A 24,536-nucleotide genomic window follows, 5' to 3' on the forward strand; every position below is an offset into this window, starting at 1 on the left:
GTTATGAACAGATCAGTCAGTTAGTAATCTGTTATGAACAGATCAGTCAGTTAGTAGTCTGTTATGAACAGATCAGTTAGTAGTCTGTTATGAACAGATCAGTCAGTTAGTAGTCTGTTATGAACAGATCAGTTAGTAGTGTGTTATGAACAGATCAGTCAATTAGTCATCTGTTATGAACAGATCAGTTAGTTAGTAATCTGTTATGAACAGATCAGTCAGTTAGTAATCTGTTATGAACAGATCAGTCAGTTAGTAGTCTGTTATGAACAGATCAGTTAGTAGTCTGTTATGAACAGATCAGTCAGTTAGTAGTCTGTTATGAACAGATCAGTCAGTTTGTTATGAACAGATCAGTCAGTTAGTCTGTTATGATCAGATCAGTCAGTTTGTTATGAACAGATCAGTCAGTTTGTTATGAACAGATCAGTCAGTTAGTAATCTGTTATGAACAGATCAGTTAGTCATCTGTTATGAACAGATCAGTCAGTTAGTAGTCTGTTATGAACAGATCAGTCAGTTAGTAATCTGTTATGAACAGATCAGTTAGTAGTCTGTTATGAACAGATCAGTCAGTTAGTAATCTGTTATGAACAGATCAGTCAGTTTGTTATGAACAGATCAGTCAGTTAGTCTGTTATGAACAGATCAGTCAGTCAGTCTGTTATGAACAGATCAGTCAGTTAGTAGTCTGTTATGAACAGATCAGTCAGTTAGTAGTCTGTTATGAACAGATCAGTCATTCATATTCATCGGACAACACATTGGTCTATTCACACCACTGACTGTCTGTAGACCTGAACATGAAGATGGGAGAGGGATTTAAATCCAGAGCTATTAGTAAATGACTCATTAAGATACAAGTAACCTGTGCAGGTGTGTCGGGGTTAGATGTTCTCTATGGACCAATGGGCGGTACAATACAGAGCAGAGCCTGGATTTCATATGGCTACAACAGAATACAGTGTTTAATTCAGTTCTGGATTTCATATGGCTACAACAGAATACAGTGTTTAATTCAGTTCTGGATTTCATATGGCTACAACAGAATACAGTGTGTAATTCAGTTCTGGATTTCATATGGCTACAACAGAATACAGTGTTTAATTCAGTTCTGGATTTCATCACTGTTGAACTTTCAGAGCATGACATTTTTTACCTCCTCCAATGCTGAGTAGATTTGACTGAAGTTTTGTGGTGAACTGCTTGTGTGGACGTGCTGTGTGGACGTGCTGTGTGGACGTGCTGTGTGGACGTGCTGTGTGGACGTGCTGTGTGGACGTGCTGTGTGGACGTGCTGTGTGGACGTGCTGTGTGGACGTGCTGTGTGTGAGAAACCACGACGACACAGAGGAAACTGTGACTGTTATCAACCCTCTATGTTAGATAGCAGGTGTTCCACTCCTGGACACATCAGAGCTCGACATCATTCAGTCATGTTTCATCAACAAACTAAGAAGCTTGTGTAAAACTTGAGTAAAGTTTCAATAAAAACAAAACAGTTTATGTTAAATATCTTTATTTATTCGCTTCGATTTAAACATTTCAAATGAATTATACACCATGCAGTTAGAATTGTCATGAATCAATCATATTCCTGCTTTTATTTGGAGCCTCCATAAGATCACAGGCAGAGTTCAAAGCAACATCTCAAAGCTCATTTTCCATGTGGTGCTGTTCCTTCATTGAGGGAACGTCTTACAACCCCCCACAGCCATACTACGGGGAGCAGCTACAGGCCTGGCGGTGAGAACGGCAACAATGTAACCGTTTACAAATGGAACACACGTCTAGAACCTTGTGTACATATATCCAAATCATGCTCTGAGATCATCGAATTAAAAGCATAACAGAAATGATCAACACATACTTGGGGAATGGATCTCCATTCAGATTAAACATAATTCACTTCCCGATGACATTTATTTACATGACTTTTACTTAAAATGAGTTTATATTAGGCGAGTCAGTTACGAAGACATGTTTATTTACAATGACAGTTTTTGGCAAGTGGTGAGAGGCAAGTACGGTGATAAATAACTAAAACAATTGGAGCCACATTGTAAGTAGAAAGTTTACATAACTTTTTTTTTATACCAATTTCTCTTTCTGTTAGTGTTTTGGATATAGAGTGTATTGCACTGTTCCCCAGGATCACTGCATGAACATCTCTGATTGGCTGATCAGCATCACTGCATTAGCCTAGTATGGATACAGTGCAGTGCACTAAGCTGTCAAACACTGCCCTCTAATGGTGGATATTGAAATCTACCTCACAATTTGAGGCTCTTGGTAACATTGGGAATTTTTTTTTTGTCTCAACGCAGTGGTCATTACAATCAGTTGCATAATTGAAATTAAAAACTGGATGGTTCGAGCCCTGAATGCTGATTGGCTGACAGTCGTGGTATATCAGACCGTATACCACGGGTATGAAAAAACATTTATTTTTACTGCTCTAATTACGTTGGTAACCAGTTTATAATAGCAATAAGGCACCTCGGGGGTTTGTGGTATAGGGCCAATATAACATGGCTAAGGGCTGTATCCAGGCACTCCACGTTGCGTCGTGCCTTAGAACAGCCCTTTAGCCGTGGTATATTGGCCACATACCACACCCCCTCGGGCCTTATTGCTTAAATAGAGCACAGCTTGTTTTGTAAGTGAATTAAAACATTTACATTCTAACTTAGCTTATTTTAAGAATAAAGTGTCCCTAAAAGCATAGGTAAACCATGATCAATATGCTTATCAATACAACAGAGCATAAACAACGTGCTGATCCTAACTGAAGTAAAGGAATGTGGTGCAGAACACAGTGCAGGTGGGCGATCATTCCAGTCTGAACTTTGAACTTTGAACTATCATACATTCCTAATGCGGTCGGAAAAGCCAAGGATTCTTCAACAACAAGTAAAGATCATGTTTACACGACTGTGACTGTCATATGCTATACAACGTGGTTCTTAGTGATGGCATATCACTCTCTGTTATATACATGTAACCATCTATCAGCACACAGCTTCCCCTCCAAGACAACACTACAATGAAATATATATGTACATGAACAACGGAAAAGAGAGAGACATACAGTAGGTGAAAACTATGAAAGATGCCACAGAGTAGAGTGGAAGGGGGCAGAGGGGTCTTACTCCTAGACCCAGAGGAAGGACAGGAGGATGAGGACAGAGGGGTCTTACTCCTAGACCCAGAGGAAGGACAGGAGGATGAGGGCAGAGGGGTCTTACTCCTAGACCCAGAGGAAGGACAGGAGGATGAGGGCAGAGGGGTCTTACTCCTAGACCCAGAGGAAGGACAGGAGGATGAGGGCAGAGGGGTCTTACTCCTAGACCCAGAGGAAGGACAGGAGGATGAGGGCAGAGGGGTCTTACTCCTAGACCCAGAGGAAGGACAGGAGGATGAGGGCAGAGGGGTCTTACTCCTAGACCCAGAGGAAGGACAGGAGGATGAGGGCAGAGGGGTCTTACTCCTAGACCCAGAGGAAGGACAGGAGGATGAGGGCAGAGGGGTCTTACTCCTAGACCCAGAGGAAGGACAGGAGGATGAGGGCAGAGGGGTCTTACTCCTAGACCCAGAGGAAGGACAGGAGGATGAGGGCAGAGGGGTCTTACTCCTAGACCCAGAGGAAGCACAGGAGGATGAGGGCAGAGGGGTCTTACTCCTAGACCCAGAGGAAGGACAGGAGGATGAGGGCAGAGGGGTCTTACTCCTAGACCCAGAGGAAGGACAGGAGGATGAGGGCAGAGGGGTCTTACTCCTAGACCCAGAGGAAGCACAGGAGGATGAGGGCAGAGGGGTCTTACTCCTAGACCCAGAGGAAGGACAGGAGGATGAGGACAGAGGGGTCTTACTCCTAGACCCAGAAGAAGGACAGGAGGATGAGGACAGAGGGGTCTTACTCCTAGACCCAGGGGAAGGACAGGAGGATGAGGGCAGAGGGGTCTTACTCCTAGACCCAGAGGAAGGACAGGAGGATGAGGGCAGAGGGGTCTTACTCCTAGACCCAGAGGAAGGTCAGGAGGATGAGGGCAGAGGGGTCTTACTCCTAGACCCAGAGGAAGGACAGGACAGGAGGATGAGGACAGAGGGGTCTTACTCCTAGACCCAGAGGAAGGACAGGAGGATGAGGGCAGAGGGGTCTTACTGGGAATGGGACAGTCTGTACCACACATGCACTCGTGACTCAGGGTCTAGATTCTACATGGTTACTTGGTGCTGAGGTTGTAGCTGTGGCTGTAGAGGCCTCCTCCTCTGATGACTGTAGGGGAAGACAGGGGGTGTTGGCCTGGCCGGATGGGCTTAGCTGGAAGACAGAACATAGTCATCAATACAAACACACACTGCCACCCCCACACACTCCACCAACCCACCCTCCCTCCCTCCCTCCCTCCCTGCCTCCCATCCCTCCCTCCCTCCCTCCCTCCCTCCCCTCCTCCCTCCCCTCCCTCCCTCCTTACCGATCTGAGCAGAGTTTCCTCTCCTGGCCATGTTCTTGGCCCTGACGACCTCCTTGATGCGGTCCACCTCTAGCTGGTAGCGTTTCCTGTCCCTCATAGCGTTCTCCTTGGCATCCTTCAGGGCATTCTCCAGGGCCTTGACCCGCTCGGCCGTGGCCCGCAGACGCTTCTCCAGCTTGGGAAGCTCGCAGCGCAGGTCCGCGTTGTCACGCACCAACTGGGAGGGAGAGGGGGGACACAGAGAGGGAGGGACGGAGGGAGGAGGAGACAGGGAGGGAGAGGGGGGACACAGGGAGGGGGGGGAGACAGGAGGGAGGGAGGGAGGGAGGGAGGGAGGGAGGGAGGGAGGGAGGGAGGGAGGGAGGGAGGGAGGGAGGGAAAGGGGGGAGGGAGGGAAAGGGGGGAGGGAGGGAAAGGGGGAGACAGGGAGGGAGAGAAACAGAGATATGAGGGTCAGCTTACAAAGCTTGCAGCGCAGGTCCGCGTTATCACTGCCAGAAGGGGGCAGGAATGTTAATGAATCAATCAAATGTATTTATCATTTTGAACAAATCAAACAATCAGACAATACATTTTCTCCACCTGCAAAGATGTCCCAGTACAGTCCCTGCTTAATAATGTCCCAGTACAGTCCCTGCTTAATAATGTCCCAGTACAGTACCTGCTTAATAATGTCCCAGTACAGTACCTGCTTAATAATGTCCCAGTGCAGTACCTGCTTAATAATGTCCCAGTGCAGTCCCTGCTTAATAATGTCCAAGTGCAGTACCTGCTTAATAATGTCACAGTGCAGTACCTGCTTAATAATGTCCCAGTGCAGTACCTGCTTAATAATGTCACAGTGCAGTACCTGCTTAATAATGTCCCAGTGCAGTACCTGCTTAATAATGTCCCAGTACAGTACCTGCTTAATAATGTCCCAGTGCAGTACCTGCTTAATAATGTCCCAGTACCTGCTTAATAATGTCCCAGTACAGTACCTGCTTAATAATGTCCCAGTACAGTACCTGCTTAATAATGTCACAGTGCAGTACCTGCTTAATAATGTCCCAGTGCAGTACCTGCTTAATAATGTCCCAGTACAGTACCTGCTTAATAATGTCCCAGTGCAGTACCTGCTTAATAATGTCCCAGTACCTGCTTAATAATGTCCCAGTACAGTACCTGCTTAATAATGTCCCAGTACAGTACCTGCAAAGATGTCCCAGTACAGTACCTGCTTAGTAATGTCCCAGTGCAGTACCTGCTTAATAATGTCCCAGTACCTGCTTAATAATGTCCCAGTACAGTACCTGCTTAATAATGTCCCAGTACAGTACCTGCAAAGATGTCCCAGTACAGTACCTGCTTAATAATGTCCCAGTACAGTACCTGCTTAATAATGTCCCAGTACAGTACCTGCTTAATAATGTCCCAGTGCAGTACCTGCTTAATAATGTCCCAGTGCAGTACCTGCTTAATAATGTCCCAGTGCAGTACCTGCTTAATAATGTCCCAGTACAGTACCTGCTTAATAATGTCCCAGTGCAGTACCTGCGTAATAATGTCCCAGTGCAATACCTGCTTAATAATGTCCCAGTAAAGTACCTGCTTAATAATGTCCCAGTGAAGTACCTGCTAATGATGTCCCAGTGCAGTACCTGCTTAATAATGTCCCAGTGCAGTACCTGGTTAATAATGTCCCAGTACAGTACCTGCTTAATAATGTCCCAGTACAGTACCTGCTTAATAATGTCCCAGTAAAGTACCTGCTTAATAATGTCCCAGTGAAGTACCTGCTTAATAATGTCCCAGTGCAGTACCTGCTTAATAATGTCCCAGTGCAGTACCTGCTTAATAATGTCCCAGTACAGTACCTGCTTAATAATGTCCCAGTACAGTACCTGCTTAATAATGTCCCAGTACAGTACCTGCTTAATAATGTCCCAGTGCAGTACCTGCTTGTGGACTTTAGTGAGTTGCTCCAGGTTATTCTCCAGGAAGGAGATCTTCTGTTTCTGGGCGGCGCTGCCCACTCCATCCTCACAGTCCAGCTCTGCACTCTGAACACAACAGGAGAGAAGACAATCAATACAGTCTACAGTCTACTACCCACTCTGAACACAACAGGTGAGGAGACAATCAATACAGTCTGTCAACACATAGCACAGACTATAGACTACTGCCCTCTGAACACAACAGGAGAGAAACATCAGTCAGTCTGTCAACACAGAGCACAGACTATAGACTACTGCCAGCTCTGCACTCTGAACACAACAGGAGAGGAGACAATCAATACAGACTACTGCCAACTCTGCACTCTGGACAGAACAGGAGAGAAGACAGTCAATACAGACTACAGACTACTGCCAACTCTGCACTCTGGACAGAACAGGAGAGAAGACAGTCAATACAGACTACAGACTACTGCCAACTCTGCACTCTGGACAGAACAGGAGAGAAGACAGTCAATACAGACTACAGACTACTGCCAACTCTGCACTCTGGACAGAACAGGAGAGAAGACAGTCAATACAGACTACAGACTACTGCCAACTCTGCACTCTGGACAGAACAGGAGAGAAGACAGTCAATACAGACTACAGACTACTGCCAACTGTGCACTCTGGACAGAACAGGAGAGAAGACAGTCAATACAGACTACAGACTACTGCCAACTCTGCACTCTGGACAGAACAGGAGAGAAGACAGTCAATACAGACTACAGACTACTGCCAACTGTGCACTCTGAACACAACAGGAGAGGAGACAATCAATACAGTCTGTCAACACAGAGCACAGACTATAGACTACAGCACAGACTATAGACTACTGCCCACTCTGCACACAACAGGAGAGGAGACAATCAATACAGACTACAGACTACTGCCAACTCTGCACTCTGGACAGAACAGGAGAGAAGACAGTCAATACAGAGCACAGACTATAGACTACAGCACAGACTATAGACTACTGCCCACTCTGCACTCTGAACACAACAGGAGAGGAGACAATCAATACAGACTACTGCCAACTGTGCACTCTGAACACAACAGGAGAGGAGACAATCAATACAGTCTGTCAACACAGAGCACAGACTATAGACTACTGCCAGCTCTGCACTCTGAACACAACAGGAGAGGAGACAATCAATACAGTCTGTCAACACAGAGCACAGACTATAGACTACAGCACAGACTATAGACTACTGCCCACTCTGCACTCTGAACACAACAGGAGAGAAACATCAGTCAGTCTGTCAACACAGAGCACAGACTACAGAGCACAGACTACAGACTACAGAGCACAGACTATAGACTACAGAGCACAGACTATAGACTACAGAGCACAGACTACACACTACAGGGCACACACTACAGAGCACAGACTACAGACTACTGCCAACTCTGCACTCTGGACAGAACAGGAGAGAAGACAGTCAATACAGACTACAGACTACTGCCAACTCTGCACTCTGGACAGAACAGGAGAGAAGACAGTCAATACAGACTACAGACTACTGCCAACTCTGCACTCTGGACAGAACAGGAGAGAAGACAGTCAATACAGACTACAGACTACTGCCAACTCTGCACTCTGGACAGAACAGGAGAGAAGACAGTCAATACAGACTACAGACTACTGCCAACTCTGCACTCTGAACAGAACAGGAGAGAAGACAATCAATACAGACTACAGACTACTGCCAACTCTGCACTCTGGACAGAACAGGAGAGAAGACAGTCAATACAGACTACAAACAACTGCCCTCTGCACTCTGGACAGAACAGGAGAGAAGACAGACAGTCAATACAGACTACAGACTACTGCCCTCTGCACTCTGGACATAACAGGAGAGAAGACAACCAATACAGACTACAAACAACTGCCCTCTGCACTCTGGACAGAACAGGAGAGGAGACAGACAGTCCATACAGACTACAGACTACTGCCCACTCTGCACTCTGGACATAACAGGAGAGGAGACAGACAGTCAATACAGACTACAGACTACTGCCCTCTGCAATCTGGACAGAACAGGAGAGGAGACAGGCAGTCAATACAGACTACAGACTACTGCCCACTCTGAACACAACAGGAGAAGAGACAGACAGTCCATACAGACTACAGACTACTGCCCACTCTGCACTCTGGACATAACAGGAGAGGAGACAGACAGTCAATACAGACTACAGACTACTGCCCTCTGCACTCTGGACAGAACAGGAGAGGAGACAGGCAGTCAATACAGACTACAGACTACTGCCCATTCTGAACACAACAGGAGAAGAGACAGACAGTCAATACAGACTACAGACTACTGCCCACTCTGCACTCTGGACATAACAGGAGAGGAGACAGGCAGTCAATACAGACTACAGACTACTGCCCACTCTGAACACAACAGGAGAAGAGACAGACAGTCCATACAGACTACAGACTACTGCCCACTCTGCACTCTGGACATAACAGGAGAGGAGACAGACAGTCAATACAGACTACAGACTACTGCCCACTCTGCACTCTGGACAGAACAGGAGAGGAGACAGACAGTCAATACAGACTACAGACTACTGCCCACTCTGCACTCTGGACATAACAGGAGAGGAGACAGACAGTCAATACAGACTACAGACTACTGCCCACTCTGCACTCTGGACATAACAGGAGAGGAGACAGACAGTCAATACAGACTACAGACTACTGCCCACTCTGCACTCTGGACAGAACAGGAGAGAAGAGAAACATCAGTCAGTCTGTCAACACAAAGCACAGACTATAGACTACAGAGCACAGACTACACACTACAGAGTGCAGACTACAGACTACAGAGCTCAGACTACAGACTACAGAGCGCAGACTACAGACTACAGAGCGCAGACTACAGACTACAGAGCGCAGACTATAGACTACAGAGCGCAGACTATAGACTACAGAGCGCAGACTACACACTACAGAGCACAGACTACACACTACAGAGCGCAGACTACAGACTACAGAGCGCAGACTATAGACTACAGAGCGCAGACTATAGACTACAGAGCGCAGACTACACACTACAGAGCACAGACTACACACTACAGAGCACAGACTACAGAGCACAGACTACAGACTACAGGTCCTCACTGAAAGACAACAGACTACAGACGAGTATCTCTGACATTCTGCAGACAGGTTGGGGCATTCTGATACACAGCCTCTCTTACATGGGAGAATACCTCCTTACCTTCTTGACGCGTGTTGTGAGGTCTTGAACAAAGAGCCTGCGTAGGTTATGAAGAGTCTGCAGCTCTTTGGCCTGTCAAGACAAAACAGAGAGAAGACACACTTGTGCTCAGTGTGAAACGTTGAAATGGACATATATGATGTATTGGTTTGGTCTGCAAGACTTAGGAAGTGAAGAGCTATAGTCAGCCAGCCAGCCAGTCAGCCAGCCAGCCAGTCAGACAGACAGAGTCAGTCAGTCAGTCAGCCAGCCAGCGAGTCAGTCAGTGAGTCAGCCAGCCAGTCAGCCAGCCAGCCAGCCAGGCAGTCAGTCAGCCAGCCAGCCAGTCAGTCAGCCAGCCAGCCAGTGAGTCAGTCAGTCAGCCAGCCAGTGAGTCAGTCAGTGAGTCAGCCAGCCAGTCAGTCAGCCAGCCAGCCAGCCAGCCAGCCAGCCAGCCAGCCAGCCAGCCAGCCAGCCAGCCAGCCAGGCAGTCAGTCAGTCAGTCAGCCAGCCAGCCAGTCAGTCAGTCAGTCAGCCAGCCAGCCAGTCAGTCAGTGAGTCAGCCAGCCAGCCAGCCAGCCAGTGAGTGAGTGAGTGAGTCAGTCAGTCAGTCAGTCAGTCAGTCAGTCAGTCAGTCAGTCAGTCAGTGAGTCAGCCAGCCAGCCAGCGAGTCAGCCAGCCAGCCAGCCAGTCAGTCAGTCAGTCAGTCAATCACAGAGCCTTGACGTACCACAGTCTCCTCCAGTCCCTTGAGGTCCTGTCTGGCTTGCTCTCTCTGCTCGTTGAAGATGACCAGCTTCTGGAGCTTCATGTCCTTCTCCTGTTCCTCCACCTTCAGCTTCTCATGGTCAGACATCAGCCTCCTCTGCTCCAGCATCAGGCCCTGGTTCAGACTGGGAGAGACACAGAGGAGGAGAGGGGGAGAGCAGAGGTAGAGGAAAGGTAGGGGAGAGGTAGGGGATAGGTAGGGGATAGGTAGGGGAGAGGAAGAGGAGAGGTAGAGGAGAGGTAGAGGAGAGTTAGGGGAGAGGTAGAGGAGATGTAGGGGAGAGGTAGGAGAGAAGTAGGGGAGAGGTAGGGGAGAGGTAGGAGAGAGGTAGGAGAGAGGTAGGGGAGAGGTAGAGGAGAGGTAGGGGAGAGGTAGAGGAGAGGAAGAGGAGAGGTAGCGGAGAGGTAGCGGAGAGGAAGAGGAGAGGTAGGGGAGAGGAAGAGGTAGCAGAGAGGAAGAGGAGAGCGAAGAGGAGAGGTAGGGGAGAGGTAGAGGAAAGGTAGCGGAGAGGAAGAGGAGAGGTAGGGGAGAGGTAGAGGAGAGGTTGGGGAGAGGGTGAAAAGGAGGAGAGAAAATACTAAGTTATAGAGGCTTTATGGAGCTTTATAAAGCCTATATATATATGCTTCAGATGTAATGACCTTTCATTTAGTACTGCATTATGACAGCCTGTAAAGAATTTGTGAAGCCTTTATGAATGCCTTATCAAGCCTTTATAAATGCCCTATTAAGCCTTTATGAATGCCCTATGAAGCCTTTATGAATGCCATATTAAGCCTTTATGAATGCCCTATGAAGCCTTTATGAATGCCCTATGAAGCCTTTATGAATGCCCTATGAAGCCTGAAGCCTTTATGAATGCCCTATGAAGCCTTTATGAATGCCCTATGAAGCTTTTATGAATGCCGTATGAAGCCTTTATGAATGCCCTATAAAGCCTTTATAAATGCCCTATGAAGCCTTTATGAATGCCCTATGAAGCCTTTATAAATGCCCTATTAAGCCTTTATGAATGCCCTATGAAGCCTTTATGAATGCCCTATGAAGCCTCTATGAATGCCCTATGAAGCCTTTATGAGTTGCAGTTAGAAAAGTGTTGTCAAACACAGAGAGTCACCGGACGGTATATATAGCTTCTCACTCTGTGAGTTCATCCAGCGTCCTCTGTTTGACATCGATCTCGTCCCTGAGTCGGGCCAGCTGCTTCTGGTGGGCCTCTCTGTGAGCCTCCATCTGCTGTTCTAGAGTCTTCTACGGGATGGACAGGAGGGCGGATCAGAGGACACACACAGAAGACACACACACGGGGGTAAATCTAATCTGTTTCTCCAACAGAATAATCATCCTACTTCCAGATCCACCTTGTGGACGTCTTAAACCCAGGTTTAATCACCTTAACCTCCTCTTCACCCTCCAGTCTACTGACGTGCTCCTTCTCCGTGTCCACCACTGACACCTCGTGCATTTTCTCTGAGGAACAACAATGTGAACAACAATGTGAAGCATGTTATAAAGGAAGCAGTGGTGTGGATAGAGGGGATGTGTAGAGGGAGTCGTGCGTCTCACCCTGAGCGTGCATCTTGGCCAGCTCCTCAGTCAGAGCGTCCTGACTCTCCTCCAGCCGTCTCTTCTTCTGTTCCATGTTCTGCATGTAGTCTGTCAGGGACTTGATCTTGGCCTGGTGCTACAGCACAACACACCAACACCGGGTCAGCGCTTCAAAACCTACTGAACACAGCCCTGTTTGGCCGTTTTGGAGGACTTTGGCAGAGAGTGAAAAGATATTCAGAGACTCAACGTAGGACAATGAAAGTGCATTTCTGCATCGGCCTTTAGAACGCTTCACAATGAACCTGGTCCCTCTGTTACCTGGGAGATGAGCAGCTGACAGGAAGCCAGCTCCTTCTCGTTGGCGGCCATCTTGCGTGAGGTGTCACCCTGGGAGCTTTCCAGCTGCTTGGAGCGGTTCACCAGAGACTTGACCTCTGACCTCATCTTACTGATGTAGAGACGGGTCATGGTGAACTCTTCCTCAATCACTCCACCGTTACCGTTCCCCTCAGCCATCTAGACAGGAAACAGAAGACTGCATATAAAGCCCGGGGGATGAACAGTAGGATTAGAACAGTCCAGGAGGAAGATATACTGTTAGGAAACTAAAGAGCATCAACTCTGACTCATGTTGTGGAGAGGTGTGCTAGCTACACAGGTCAACGATGTTACAACCCGTTAAGTTAACAGGACTGTTGTGAATGGGTCTGTTTGTATTTGGTTCGGTGTGTGTGTGTGTCTATGTGTATCTGCTGTGTAGGTCCCCTCACCACCTTGATGTCGCTGGTGCCCATGGTGGCTCCTATCTCACTGAGGTCTCGGAGCAGCAGGTGGAGGATCTCTGCGGCTCTCTTCTTCTGGTGTCCACTGAGCTCCTGGAGCGTGGTCAGCTCCATCTGAACTGACAACAGGACCGTCTGGGGAACACACATCAGTCACACGGCAGTTGTCCTTCACCGCATCATTAAGGACCCTCTATAGTACGGTTCTAGTACCTCATCTATCCACAGGGGAAACTTGGGAAGACTCATTAGAACATAGGTATATGGATCACCCACACATCAGGGGGTACCTCAGAATAAAATGTCATTAAGGACCCTCTATACGGTTCTAGTACCTCATCTATCCACAGGGGAAACTTGGGAAGACTCATTAGAACATAGGTATATGGATCACCCACACATCAGGGGGTACCTCAGAATAAAATGTCATTAAGGACCCTCTATACGGTTCTAGTACCTCATCTATCCACAGGGGAAACTTGGGAAGACTCATTAGAACATAGGTATATGGCTCACCCACACATCAGGGGGTACCTCAGAATAAAATGTAATGAAGGGTGCAGTAAACCCTATAATAAGCTGAACTGCTCTAGGCCCCTCTATCCCTCCCATCATGCCCAGAGACCCACAGTCCTCTGCTGCAGCTCCTCCTGCAGCTGTTGGTTGGCCTGGCTCCTGTCCTCCACCTCCTGGCTCTTCTGGTCGTAGTTCACAGCCAGCTCCTCCAACGCCTGCAGCACCTCCTTCACCTAGAGCCATAAGAACATAATGATGAACATCTAGTCAAATGGCTACCCAAACTATTCACATCTCCCCCACCCCCTCTCCACACCACTGCCACTCTCTGTTGTCATCGATATCACATCGAGTCACTTTAATTAACTCTGTACATACTACCTCAACTAACCGGTGCCCCTGCACATTGACTCTGTACCGTAATACCCTGTATATAGCCTCCACATTAACTCTGTACCGTAATACCCTGTATATAGCCTCCACATTAACTTTGTACATACTACCTCAACTAACCGGTGCCCCTGCACATTGACTCTGTACCGGTACCCCCTGTATATAGCCTCCACATTAACTCTGTACCGTAATACCCTGTATATAGCCTCCACATTAACTCTGTACCGTAATACCCTGTATATAGCCTCCACATTAACTCTGTACATACTACCTCAACTAACCGGTGCCCCTGCACACTGACTCTGTACCGGTACCCCCTGTATATATTGTTATTTTTTTATTTTATTTTTTATTTATTTATTTATTTATTTAGTTTTTAAATTTTTTTTTTTTACTGCTCCTCTTTAATTACTTGTTACTTTTATCTCTTATTCTTATCCATATTTTTTGAAACTGCACTGTCGGTTAGGGGCTCGTAAGTAAACATTTCACGGTAAGATCTACACCTGCTGTATTCAGCATTTCACGGTAAGATCTACACCTGCTGTATTCAGCATTTCCCGGTAAGATCTACACCTGCTGTATTCGGCGCATGAGACAAATACAATTTGATTTGTTGGGCTCATTTAGAATTCTGGAATAACATGGATTCATCCAGAATATTCTCCTTCACCTCCTCCTTGGCAGCCTCGTTCTCCGTCTGCAGACGAGACAGATCCTCATGGATCTTCTCATAGTCCCTTCTCGTCGACGCCAGCAGCTGAGGAGAGACCCACACGGGGGCACACGGAGACACACACAGGGACACACATACACACATGGACAAACACAGGGACACACATACACAAAGGGACACACACAGGGAGACACACATACACAAAGGGACACAGACAGGGACACACACAGGGAGACACACAGGGAGACACACAGGGACACACACAGGGAGACACACAGGGACACACACAGGGACACACACAGGGACACACACAGGGACACACACACACAGGGAGACACACAGGGAGACACACAGGGACACACACAGGGACACACAGGGACACACACAGGGACACACACAGGGACACACACAGGGACACACACACACAGGGAGACACACAGGGAGACACACAGGGACACACACAGGGACACACACAGGGACACACACAGGGACACACACAGGGACACACACAGGGACACACACACACAGGGAGACACACAGGAGACACATACACACAGGGACACAGACAGGGACACACACAGGGACAGACAAGAAAAAGGGAACACACACAGGCAAATGCACACCATTTAACATGGTTGAATCCCCCTTAGATGTAGATCATCCATCTGAAAGCATCATCAAGACATTGGACTTTTAAGAAGAACAGTGTCTCCAGCCACATCATCATGACGAAGAAGCAAAATGCATCAGATGACTCAAAACGTCCAATATCTTGACAACTTGACTTTTTAACATTTTAAAATGGATTTATTTCACCTTTATTTAACCAGGTAGGCTAGTTGAGAACAAGTTCTCATTTACAACTGTGACCTGGCCAAGATAAAGCAAAGCAGTTCGACACATACAACGACACAGAGTTACACATGGAGTAAAACAAACATACAGTCAATAATACAGTATAAACAAGTCTATATACGATGTGAGCAAATGAGGTGAGAAGGGAGGTAAAGGCAAAAAAGGCCATGGTGGCAAAGTAAATACAATATAGCAAGTAAAACACTGGAATGGTAGATCTGCAGTGGAAGAATGTGCAAAGTAGAAATATAAATAATGGGGTGCAAAGGAGCAAAATAAATAAATAAACACAGTAGGGGGAGAGGTAGTTGTTTGGGCTAAATTATAGATGGGCTATGTACAGGTGCAGTAATCTGTGAGCTGCTCTGACAGCTGGTGCTTAAAGCTAGTGAGGGAGATAAGTGTTTCCAGTTTTAGAGATGTTTGTAGTTCGTTCCAGTCATTGGCAGCAGAGAACTGGAAGGAGAGGCGGCCAAAGGAAGAATTGGTTTTGGGGGTGACCAGAGAGATATACCTGCTGGAGCACGTGCTACAGGTGGGTGCTGCTATGGTGACCAGCGAGCTGAGATAAGGGGGGACTTTACCTAGAAGGGTCTTGTAGATGACCTGTAGCCAGTGGGTTTGGCGACGAGTATGAAGCGAGGGCCAGCCAACGAGAGCATACAGGTCGCAGTGGTGGGTATTATATGGGGCTTTGGTGACAAAACGGATGGCACTGTGATAGACTGCATCCAATTTATTGAGAAGGGTATTGGAGGCTATTTTGTAAATGACATCGCCGAAGTCGAGGATCGGTAGGATGGTCAGTTTTACAATGGTATGTTTGGCAGCATGAGTGAAGGATGCTTTGTTGCGAAATCGGAAGCCAATTCTAGATTTAACTTTGGATTGGAGATGTTTGATATGAGTCTGGAAGGAGAGTTTACAGTCTAACCAAACACCTAGGTATTTGTAGTTGTCCACATATTCTAAGTCAGAGCCGTCCAGAGTAGTGATGCTGGACGGGCGGGCGGGTGCAGGCAGCGATCGGTTGAAGAGCATGTATTTAGTTTTGCTTGTATTTAAGAGCAATTGGAGGCCACGGAAGGAGAGTTGTATGGCATTGACTGCTTACATGCAGAACATTTTGGACTGACAGACTGTATCAACAGTGGACTAATGAGAAACAATACCAAAATATAGTTGTTGAGTGACATTCTCCTTTAACATGAGAAAAGAGGGTTGTTCATGATTGGTCACCTCATCCTGGTCTAACATCTGTTCCTTGAGTTTCTCAGCCAGCTGGCTCTGCTGGTTGATCTCATCATCCTGGGTGACACAAACAAAACAAGCAGCGATTTACATTTCAGTTAGAATAGAATTGGAAACATTGATTTGTCTGTAAAAAATCCAACCCCTTCCTGTTCCTGCCCAATCTAGTCTACCGTTTAATGTTGATGTATTTTTGTCATTTACACTGTGTTTTAATGTCTGTTATTCTTTATGTACGTTGAGTTTGTACCCTTCAAAATGATTTGACTCAGTTCTCTAATCTAGTCTGGTGAGATTTCCCTTGTTGACCTTGTCGTCCAGTTGTTTGTACAGATTGCTGATGTCCTCCTCATACTTGCTCTTCTCCTCGGTGGAGACCAGAACCAGTCCGTTAGCTGGAGCCATGTTATCTATGATGGGAGTGTTGTCACACGGCTCCAGGTGCTTCTGCTCCTTAGCACTCAGCTGCTCCTCCTCAGGGACGTTCTCACCTGAGACGGGGACAAACAGATTCTCTACCTTGAACTGTGCACTCATTCACTCAATATCTACCATTGGAACACTAACTCATGTCCAACTCAGTGTGGCTCTGTCGATTTCATATGAAGGAGTTTCAATCATTTCTCTCTCTCTCTGCCCTCCCTCCCTCCCCACTCCCTCCCTCCTCAATCTCTCCCTCCCTACCCCTGCTCCCTCTCTCGCCCTCCTCCCTCTCCCTCCCTCTCTGTCTCACTCCCTCCCTCTCTCCCTCCCCCACTCTCCCCGCCATCTCCTCCTCTGCCCACCCCTCACTCCCCATCTCCCTCCCTCCCTCCCCATCTCCCTCACCATTCCTCCAGCGGTTAAGCTCCATCTCCCTCCCTCCTCCCCGCCATCTCCTCCTCTGCCCACCCCTCACTCCCCATCTCCCTCCCTCCCTCCCTCCCCATCTCCCTCACCATTCCTCCAGCGGTTAAGCTCCATCTCCCTCCCTCCCCATCTCCCTCACCATTCCTCCAGCGGTTGAGCTCCATCTCCCTCCCTCCTCCCTCACCATTCCTCCAGCGGTTGGGCTCCATCTCCCTCCCTCCTCCCTCACCATTCCTCCAGCGGTTAAGCTCCATCTCCCTCCCTCCTCCCTCACTGTTCCTCCAACGGTTGAGCTCCATCTCCCTCCCTCCTCCCCATCTCCCTCCCTCCTCCCTCACCGTTCCTCCAGTGGTTGGGCTCCATCTCCCTCCCTCCTCCCCATCTCCCTCCCTCCTCCCCATCTCCCTGACTCCTCTCTCCCTCCCTCCTCCCTCACTGTTCCTCCAGCAGTTGAGCTCCATCTCCCTCCTCCCTCACCATTCCTCCAGCGGTTAAGCTCCATCTCCCTCCCTCACCGTTCCTCCAGCGGTTGAGCTCCATCTCCCTCCCTCCTCCCTCACTGTTCCTCCAGCGGTTGAGCTCCATCTCCCTCCCTCCTCCCCATCTCCCTCCCTCCTCCCTCACCGTTCCTCCAGTGGTTGGGCTCCATCTCCCTCCCTCCTCCCCATCTCCCTCCCTCCTCCCCATCTCCCTGACTCCTCTCTCCCTCCCTCCTCCCTCACTGTTCCTCCAGCAGTTGAGCTCTATCTCCCTCCTCCCTCACCATTCCTCCAGCGGTTAAGCTCCATCTCCCTCCCTCACCGTTCCTCCAGCGGTTGAGCTCCATCTCCCTCCCTCCTCCCTCACTGTTCCTCCAGCGGTTGAGCTCCATCTCCCTCCCTCCTCCCCATCTCCCTCCCTCCTCCCTCACCGTTCCTCCAGTGGTTGGGCTCCATCTCCCTCCCTCCTCCCCATCTCCCTCCCTCCTCCCCATCTCCCTGACTCCTCTCTCCCTCCCTCCTCCCTCACTGTTCCTCCAGCAGTTGAGCTCCATCTCCCTCCTCCCTCACCATTCCTCCAGTGGTTAAGCTCCATCTCCCTCCCTCCTCCCTCACCGTTCCTCCAGCGGTTGAGCTCCATCTCCCTCCCTCCTCCCTCACTGTTCCTCCAGCAGTTGAGCTCCATCTCCTTCCCTCACCGTTCCTCCAGTGGTTGAGCTCCATCTCCCTCCCTCCTCCCTCACTGTTCCTCCAACGGTTGAGCTCCATCTCCCTCCCTCCTCCCTCACTGTTCCTCCAGCGGTTGAGCTCCATCTCCCTCCCTCACCGTTCCTCCAGTGGTTGAGCTCCATCTCCCTCCCTCCTCCCTCACTGTTCCTCCAACGGTTGAGCTCCATCTCCCTCCCCATCTCCCTCCCTCCTCCCCATCTCCCTCCCTCCTCCCTCACCGTTCCTCTAGTGGTTGGGCTCCATCTCCCTCCCTCCTCCCCATCTCCCTGACTCCTCTCTCCCTCCCTCCTCCCTCACTGTTCCTCCAGCAGTTGAGCTCCATCTCCCTCCTCCCTCACCGTTCCTCCAGCGGTTAAGCTCCATCTCCCTCCCTCACCGTTCCTCCAGCGGTTGAGCTCCATCTCCCTCCCTCCTCCCTCACTGTTCCTCCAGCGGTTGAGCTCCATCTCCCTCCCTCCCTCCTCTCTCACCGTTCCTCCAGTGGTTGAGCTCCATCTCCCTCCCTCCTCCCCATCTCCCTCCCTCACCATTCCTCCAGCGGTTGAGCTCCATCTCCCTCCCTCCTCCCTCACCCTTCCTCCAGCAGTTAAGCTCCATCTCCCTCCCCATCTCCCTCCCTCCTCCCTCACCATTCCTCCAGCGGTTGAGCTCCATCTCCCTCCTTCCTCCCTCACCGTTCCTCCAGCGGTTGAGCTCTATCTCCCTCCCTCCTCCCTCACCGTTCCTCCAGCGGTTGAGCTCCATCTCCCTCCCTCCTCATCTCCCTCCCTCCTCACCGTTCCTCCAGCGATTGAGCTCCCTCTCCCTCCCTCCCTCCTCATCTCCCACCCTCCTCCCTCACTGTTCCTCCAGCAGTTAAGCTCCATCTCTCTCCCTCCCTCCCTCCCCATCTCCCTCCCTCCTCATCTCCCTCCCTCCTCCCTCACCATTCCTCCAGCGGTTGAGCTCCATCTCCCTCCCTCCCTCCCCATCTCCCTCCCTCCCCATCTCCCTCCCTCCTCCCTCACCGTTCCTCCAGCGGTTGAGCTCCATCTCCCTCCCTACCTCCCCATCTCCCTCCCTCCTCATCTCCCTCCCCAACTCCCTCACCGTTCCTCCAGCGGTTGAGTTCCATCTCCCTCCCTCCCCATCTCCCTCCCTCCCTCCTCCCTCACCGTTCCTCCAGCGGTTGAGCTCCATCTCCCTCCCTCCCTCCCTCCCCATCTCCCTCCCTCCCTCCTCATCTCCCTCCCTCACCGTTCCTCCAGCGGTTGAGTTCCATCTCCAGCCTGTGGATAACGTTCTTCAGACTCTTGTTCTTGTCTTTCTCCTTGTTGTACTTGTTCTTCCACTCCTCAGCAGTCAGCTCCAGGTTCACAGACACGGTGTTCTTGATGGTCTTGGCTCTGTGTGGAGGGTGGGACAGACACTCAGATCCCTATATCTAATCACACCCTATTCCCTATACAGCAGTGCACTACTTTGACATGGCTAATGGGCTGTAATTCATCCACTAAAGGACATTGTGGCCTCATTTACTCATCACTTTTTTCTCCAAGGAATATTTTTCTGTCAGAACAGGAACAGATGGATAAACATTGAATCAACACAACTGGAGGAGGTGATCCAATAAGAAGCAGGGAGGCAGATAGCTCCATATTTTAACTGGTCTGAGATCTATTGCAGGAGGTTGTCCCCTGTGAAGATGACCGGGGACTAATTAGCCCTGCTGGGTACTTTAGACCGTACAATGATGTGTAAAGTCCAACTCCTCTCAGCCTCCTATCACAGACAGCAGTGGTGGTCACATGGGTGCAGACAGTGCAGTGGAGCGCACCACGCCACACCGCACCATGCCACACCACACCATGCCGCACCACACCATGCCGCACCACACCATGCCGCACCACGCCACACCGCACGATGCCACACCACACCATGCCGCACCACGCCACACCGCACCATGCCGCACCACACCATGCCGCACCACACCATGCCGCACCACACCACGCCACACCACGCCACACCACGCCACACCACGCCACGCCACACCACACCATGCCGCACCACACCACACCATGCCGCACCACACCGCACCATGCCGCACCACACCATGCCACACCACGCCACACCATGCCACACCACACCATGCCACACCACACCATGCCACACCGCACCACGCCACACCACAGCACATCGCTCTGTAGCCCTACTGTTCTACCTCTATCTAACTCCTCTCCTAAGCCTGGCAGGGCGGCAGAGACAGAATGTTCTGGATGTCCCCTGTGTCCTCTAGCAGGGCAGCACAGACAGAATGTTCTGGATGTCCCCTGTGTCCTCTGGCAGGGCAGCACAGACAGAATGTTCTGGATGTCCCCTGTGTCCTCTAGCAGGGCAGCAGAGACAGAATGTGCTGGAAGTCCCCTGTGTCCTCTAGCAGGGCAGCAGAGACAGAATGTGCTGGAAGTCCCCTGTGTCCTCTGGCAGGGCAGCAGAGATAGAATGTGCTGGAAGTTCATTGTGTCCTCTAACACAAAGAGCAGCCTAGGCTAACTCCCACTGTTGCTACTGTTGCTGTCCAGCCAGGAGGCAGGATAAAACCCTACAGATCAGGATTTAGGGGAGTGGATGGATGTAACACTTAGCTAAAGGTCAGAGAGATGAACAATGTCTTCATCATCTGGATAAAGATTTAGAGAAGAGGCTTGTTATGCAACCACTCAGTCAGCACTGAATAGGAGGGAAGATACTGGGAATCACCAGCTCTACTCATCATCAACAGTCACTATCCGTCTCCTGGTGGATTAAGGACGGCCCATCTGCCATGGGAAACCTTTCATTGTTCACATAAAATAGGGGAACTGGGTATGGTGCAGTGGATCTCTCAGCTCACCTCTGTCCCAACAGGGTAGACGTATGTTAACAGTCTGTCACTAGACCAGGTAAACTGTAGAGAGGTGCTGACCCACCTCTGTCCCAACAGGGTAGACGTATGTTAACAGTCTGCCACTAGACCAGGTAAACTGTAGAGAGGTGCTGACCCACCTCTGTCCCAACAGGGTAGACGTATGTTAACAGTCTGTCACTAGACCAGGTAAACTGTAGAGAGGTGCTGACCCACCTCTGTCCCAACAGGGTAGACGTATGTTAACAGTCTGCCACTAGACCAGGTAAACTGTAGAGAGGTGCTGACCCACCTCTGTCCCAACATGAGGGTAGACGTATGTTAACAGTCTGCCACTAGACCAGGTAAACTGTAGAGAGGTGCTGACCCACCTCTGTCCCAACAGGGTAGACTTATACTAACAGTCTGTCACTAGACCAGGTAAACTGTAGAGAGGTGCTGACCCACCTCTGTCCCAACAGGGTAGACGTATGTTAACAGTCTGCCACTAGACCAGGTAAACTGTAGAGAGGTGCTGACCCACCTCTGTCCCAACAGGGTAGACGTATGTTAACAGACTGTCACTAGACCAGGTAAACTGTAGAGAGGTGCTGACCCACCTCTGTCCCAACAGGGTAGACGTATGTTAACAGTCTGCCACTAGACCAGGTAAACTGTAGAGAGGTGCTGACCCACCTCTGTCCCAACATGAGGGTAGACGTATGTTAACAGTCTGCCACTAGACCAGGTAAACTGTAGAGAGGTGCTGACCCACCTCTGTCCCAACATGAGGGTAGACGTATGTTAACAGTCTGCCACTAGACCAGGTAAACTGTAGAGAGGTGCTGACCCACCTCTGTCCCAACAGGGTAGACTTATACTAACAGTCTGTCACTAGACCAGGTAAACTGTAGAGAGGTGCTGACCCACCTCTGTCCCAACAGGGTAGACTTATACTAACAGTCTGCCACTAGACCAGGTAAACTGTAGAGAGGTGCTGACCCACCTCTGTCCCAACAGGGTAGACTTATACTAACAGTCTGCCACTAGACCAGGTAAACTGTAGAGAGGTGCTGACCCACCTCTGTCCCAACAGGGTAGACTTTTACTAACAGTCTGCCACTAGACCAGGTAAACTGTAGAGAGGTGCTGACCCACCTCTGTCCGAACATGAGGGTAGACTTGGTCTCACACTCGTTGTAGATGGAGGGAGATGCACAGATGATGATGGTGGTCCTACAGTTCCCCCCTAGAGAGTCCTGCAGGATACGGGTCATCTTGCTGTCCCTGTACGGGACGTGGGTTTTCTGAAAACAAACAACACAGCCTCATAGATAACCAGTCAGCCATCAGGGCCTTTCAACAAACAGTCTCATAGATAACCAGTCAGTCTCATAGATAACCAGTCAGTCTCATAGATAACCAGTCAGTCTCATAGATAACCAGTCAGCCATCAGGGCCCTTCAGCAGACAGTCTCATAGATAACCAGTAAGTCTCATAGATAACCAGTCAGCCATCAGGGCCTTTCAACAGACAGCCACATAGATAACCAGTCAGCCATCAGGGCCTTTCAACAGACAGCCACATAGATAACCAGTCAGTCTCATAGATAACCAGTCAGCCATCAGGGCCTTTCAACAGACAGCCACATAGATAACCAGTCAGTCTCATAGATAACCAGTCAGCCATCAGGGCCTTTCAACAGACAGCCACATAGATAACCAGTCAGTCTCATAGATAACCAGTCAGCCATCAGGGCCTTTCAACAGACAGCCACATAGATAACCAGTCAGTCTCATAGATAACCAGTCAGCCATCAGGGCCTTTCAACAGACAGCCACATAGATAACCAGTCAGCCATCAGGGCCCTTCAGCAGACAGTCTCATAGATAACCAGTAAGTCTCATAGATAACCAGTCAGCCATCAGGGCCTTTCAACAGACAGCCACATAGATAACCAGTCAGCCATCAGGGCCTTTCAACAGACAGCCACATAGATAACCAGTCAGTCTCATAGATAACCAGTCAGCCATCAGGGCCTTTCAACAGACAGCCACATAGATAACCAGTCAGTCTCATAGATAACCAGTCAGCCATCAGGGCCTTTCAACAGACAGCCACATAGATAACCAGTCAGTCTCATAGATAACCAGTCAGCCATCAGGGCCTTTCAACAGACAGCCACATAGATAACCAGTCAGTCTCATAGATAACCAGTCAGCCATCAGGGCCTTTCAACAGACAGCCACATAGATAACCAGTCAGCCATCAGGGCCTTTCAACAGACAGCCACATAGATAACTAGTCATCCATCAGGGCCTTTCAACAGACAGCCACATAGATAACCAGTCAGTCTCATAGATAACCAGTCAGTCACATAGATAACCAGTCAGTCTCATAGATAACCAGTCAGCCATCAGGGCCTTTCAACAGACAGCCACATAGATAACCAGTCAGTCTCATAGATAACCAGTCAGTCACATAGATAACCAGTCAGTCTCATAGATAACCAGTCAGCCATCAGGGCCAGATCAGAGGAAAAACATGACCTCACTGCTGACACATAACTTTTTTCAGCAAAAGCACATTTTGGTTTATTTTTTATTTTTTTTAAGCAAAGTATTCAGTAATCCCTGCTGATGTCCCTATATTAAAGAGAGAAGGGTAAGATATATAGAGAGAACTCACTGTCCCCTCAGCCAGAGCAGAGATGACATTCCCCAGAGCAGAGAGGGACTTATTGATATTTTTAGCTTCGTCCAACACGGCTCCTTCAGCACCTGTCTTACTGACCTTAAAGAGACAAACAGAGAGAGAAACGACTGTCAGCAGGGGAGAGAGGCCACACAATGCAGCAGCATCTTCTAACTGACAGGTCTGGAGTTATAACACCTTATAAAACAGTTATAACAGTCATAACACAATTTGTTTGTTGGGAGTCTGTCTTCATGAGTCAGCAGGTGGGAGAGGACATAGGATGCTTCAGCATCTTACACCTGACTGACAAGCTGGGAGTTATAACACCTTATAACACAATAATAGCACAGTTATGCAGTTCTAACAAGTTATGGCGGTTCATTGGCCTCTTCATCAGACAAGCCTAGAGTTATAACACAGTTATGACAAGTTATAAACAGTTCTAACACAAGTTATGGTGGT

General features: G+C 49.2%; 1 protein-coding gene across 1 annotated transcript in view; it reads right to left on the bottom strand.

Annotated features, from left to right (window-relative positions):
- Nucleotides 1-1,502: 1,502 nt before the first annotated feature.
- Nucleotides 1,503-24,536, bottom strand: part of LOC110492730 (kinesin heavy chain) — a 32,252-nt gene continuing 9,218 nt past the window's right edge. Inside the window, exons 9-25 of the mRNA XM_090242247.1 lie at nucleotides 24,066-24,170; nucleotides 22,535-22,683; nucleotides 19,750-19,898; nucleotides 16,766-16,947; nucleotides 16,445-16,513; nucleotides 14,348-14,434; nucleotides 13,395-13,514; nucleotides 12,754-12,900; nucleotides 12,302-12,499; nucleotides 11,999-12,116; nucleotides 11,826-11,902; nucleotides 11,574-11,683; nucleotides 10,394-10,556; nucleotides 9,685-9,756; nucleotides 6,416-6,520; nucleotides 4,479-4,695; nucleotides 1,503-4,324 (exon numbers count right to left, since the gene is read on the bottom strand). Of these exons, the coding sequence (XP_090098373.1) occupies nucleotides 4,227-4,324; nucleotides 4,479-4,695; nucleotides 6,416-6,520; nucleotides 9,685-9,756; nucleotides 10,394-10,556; nucleotides 11,574-11,683; nucleotides 11,826-11,902; nucleotides 11,999-12,116; nucleotides 12,302-12,499; nucleotides 12,754-12,900; nucleotides 13,395-13,514; nucleotides 14,348-14,434; nucleotides 16,445-16,513; nucleotides 16,766-16,947; nucleotides 19,750-19,898; nucleotides 22,535-22,683; nucleotides 24,066-24,170 (2,166 nt within the window). The 3' untranslated portion in view covers nucleotides 1,503-4,226. The remainder of the gene's footprint in view (nucleotides 4,325-4,478; nucleotides 4,696-6,415; nucleotides 6,521-9,684; nucleotides 9,757-10,393; nucleotides 10,557-11,573; nucleotides 11,684-11,825; nucleotides 11,903-11,998; nucleotides 12,117-12,301; nucleotides 12,500-12,753; nucleotides 12,901-13,394; nucleotides 13,515-14,347; nucleotides 14,435-16,444; nucleotides 16,514-16,765; nucleotides 16,948-19,749; nucleotides 19,899-22,534; nucleotides 22,684-24,065; nucleotides 24,171-24,536) is intronic.

Source organism: Oncorhynchus mykiss, chromosome 7 (genome assembly GCF_057628025.1).
Source record: "Oncorhynchus mykiss isolate SJ-2025 chromosome 7, ASM5762802v1, whole genome shotgun sequence".
In the NCBI taxonomy this organism is placed as follows: domain Eukaryota; kingdom Metazoa; phylum Chordata; class Actinopteri; order Salmoniformes; family Salmonidae; genus Oncorhynchus; species Oncorhynchus mykiss.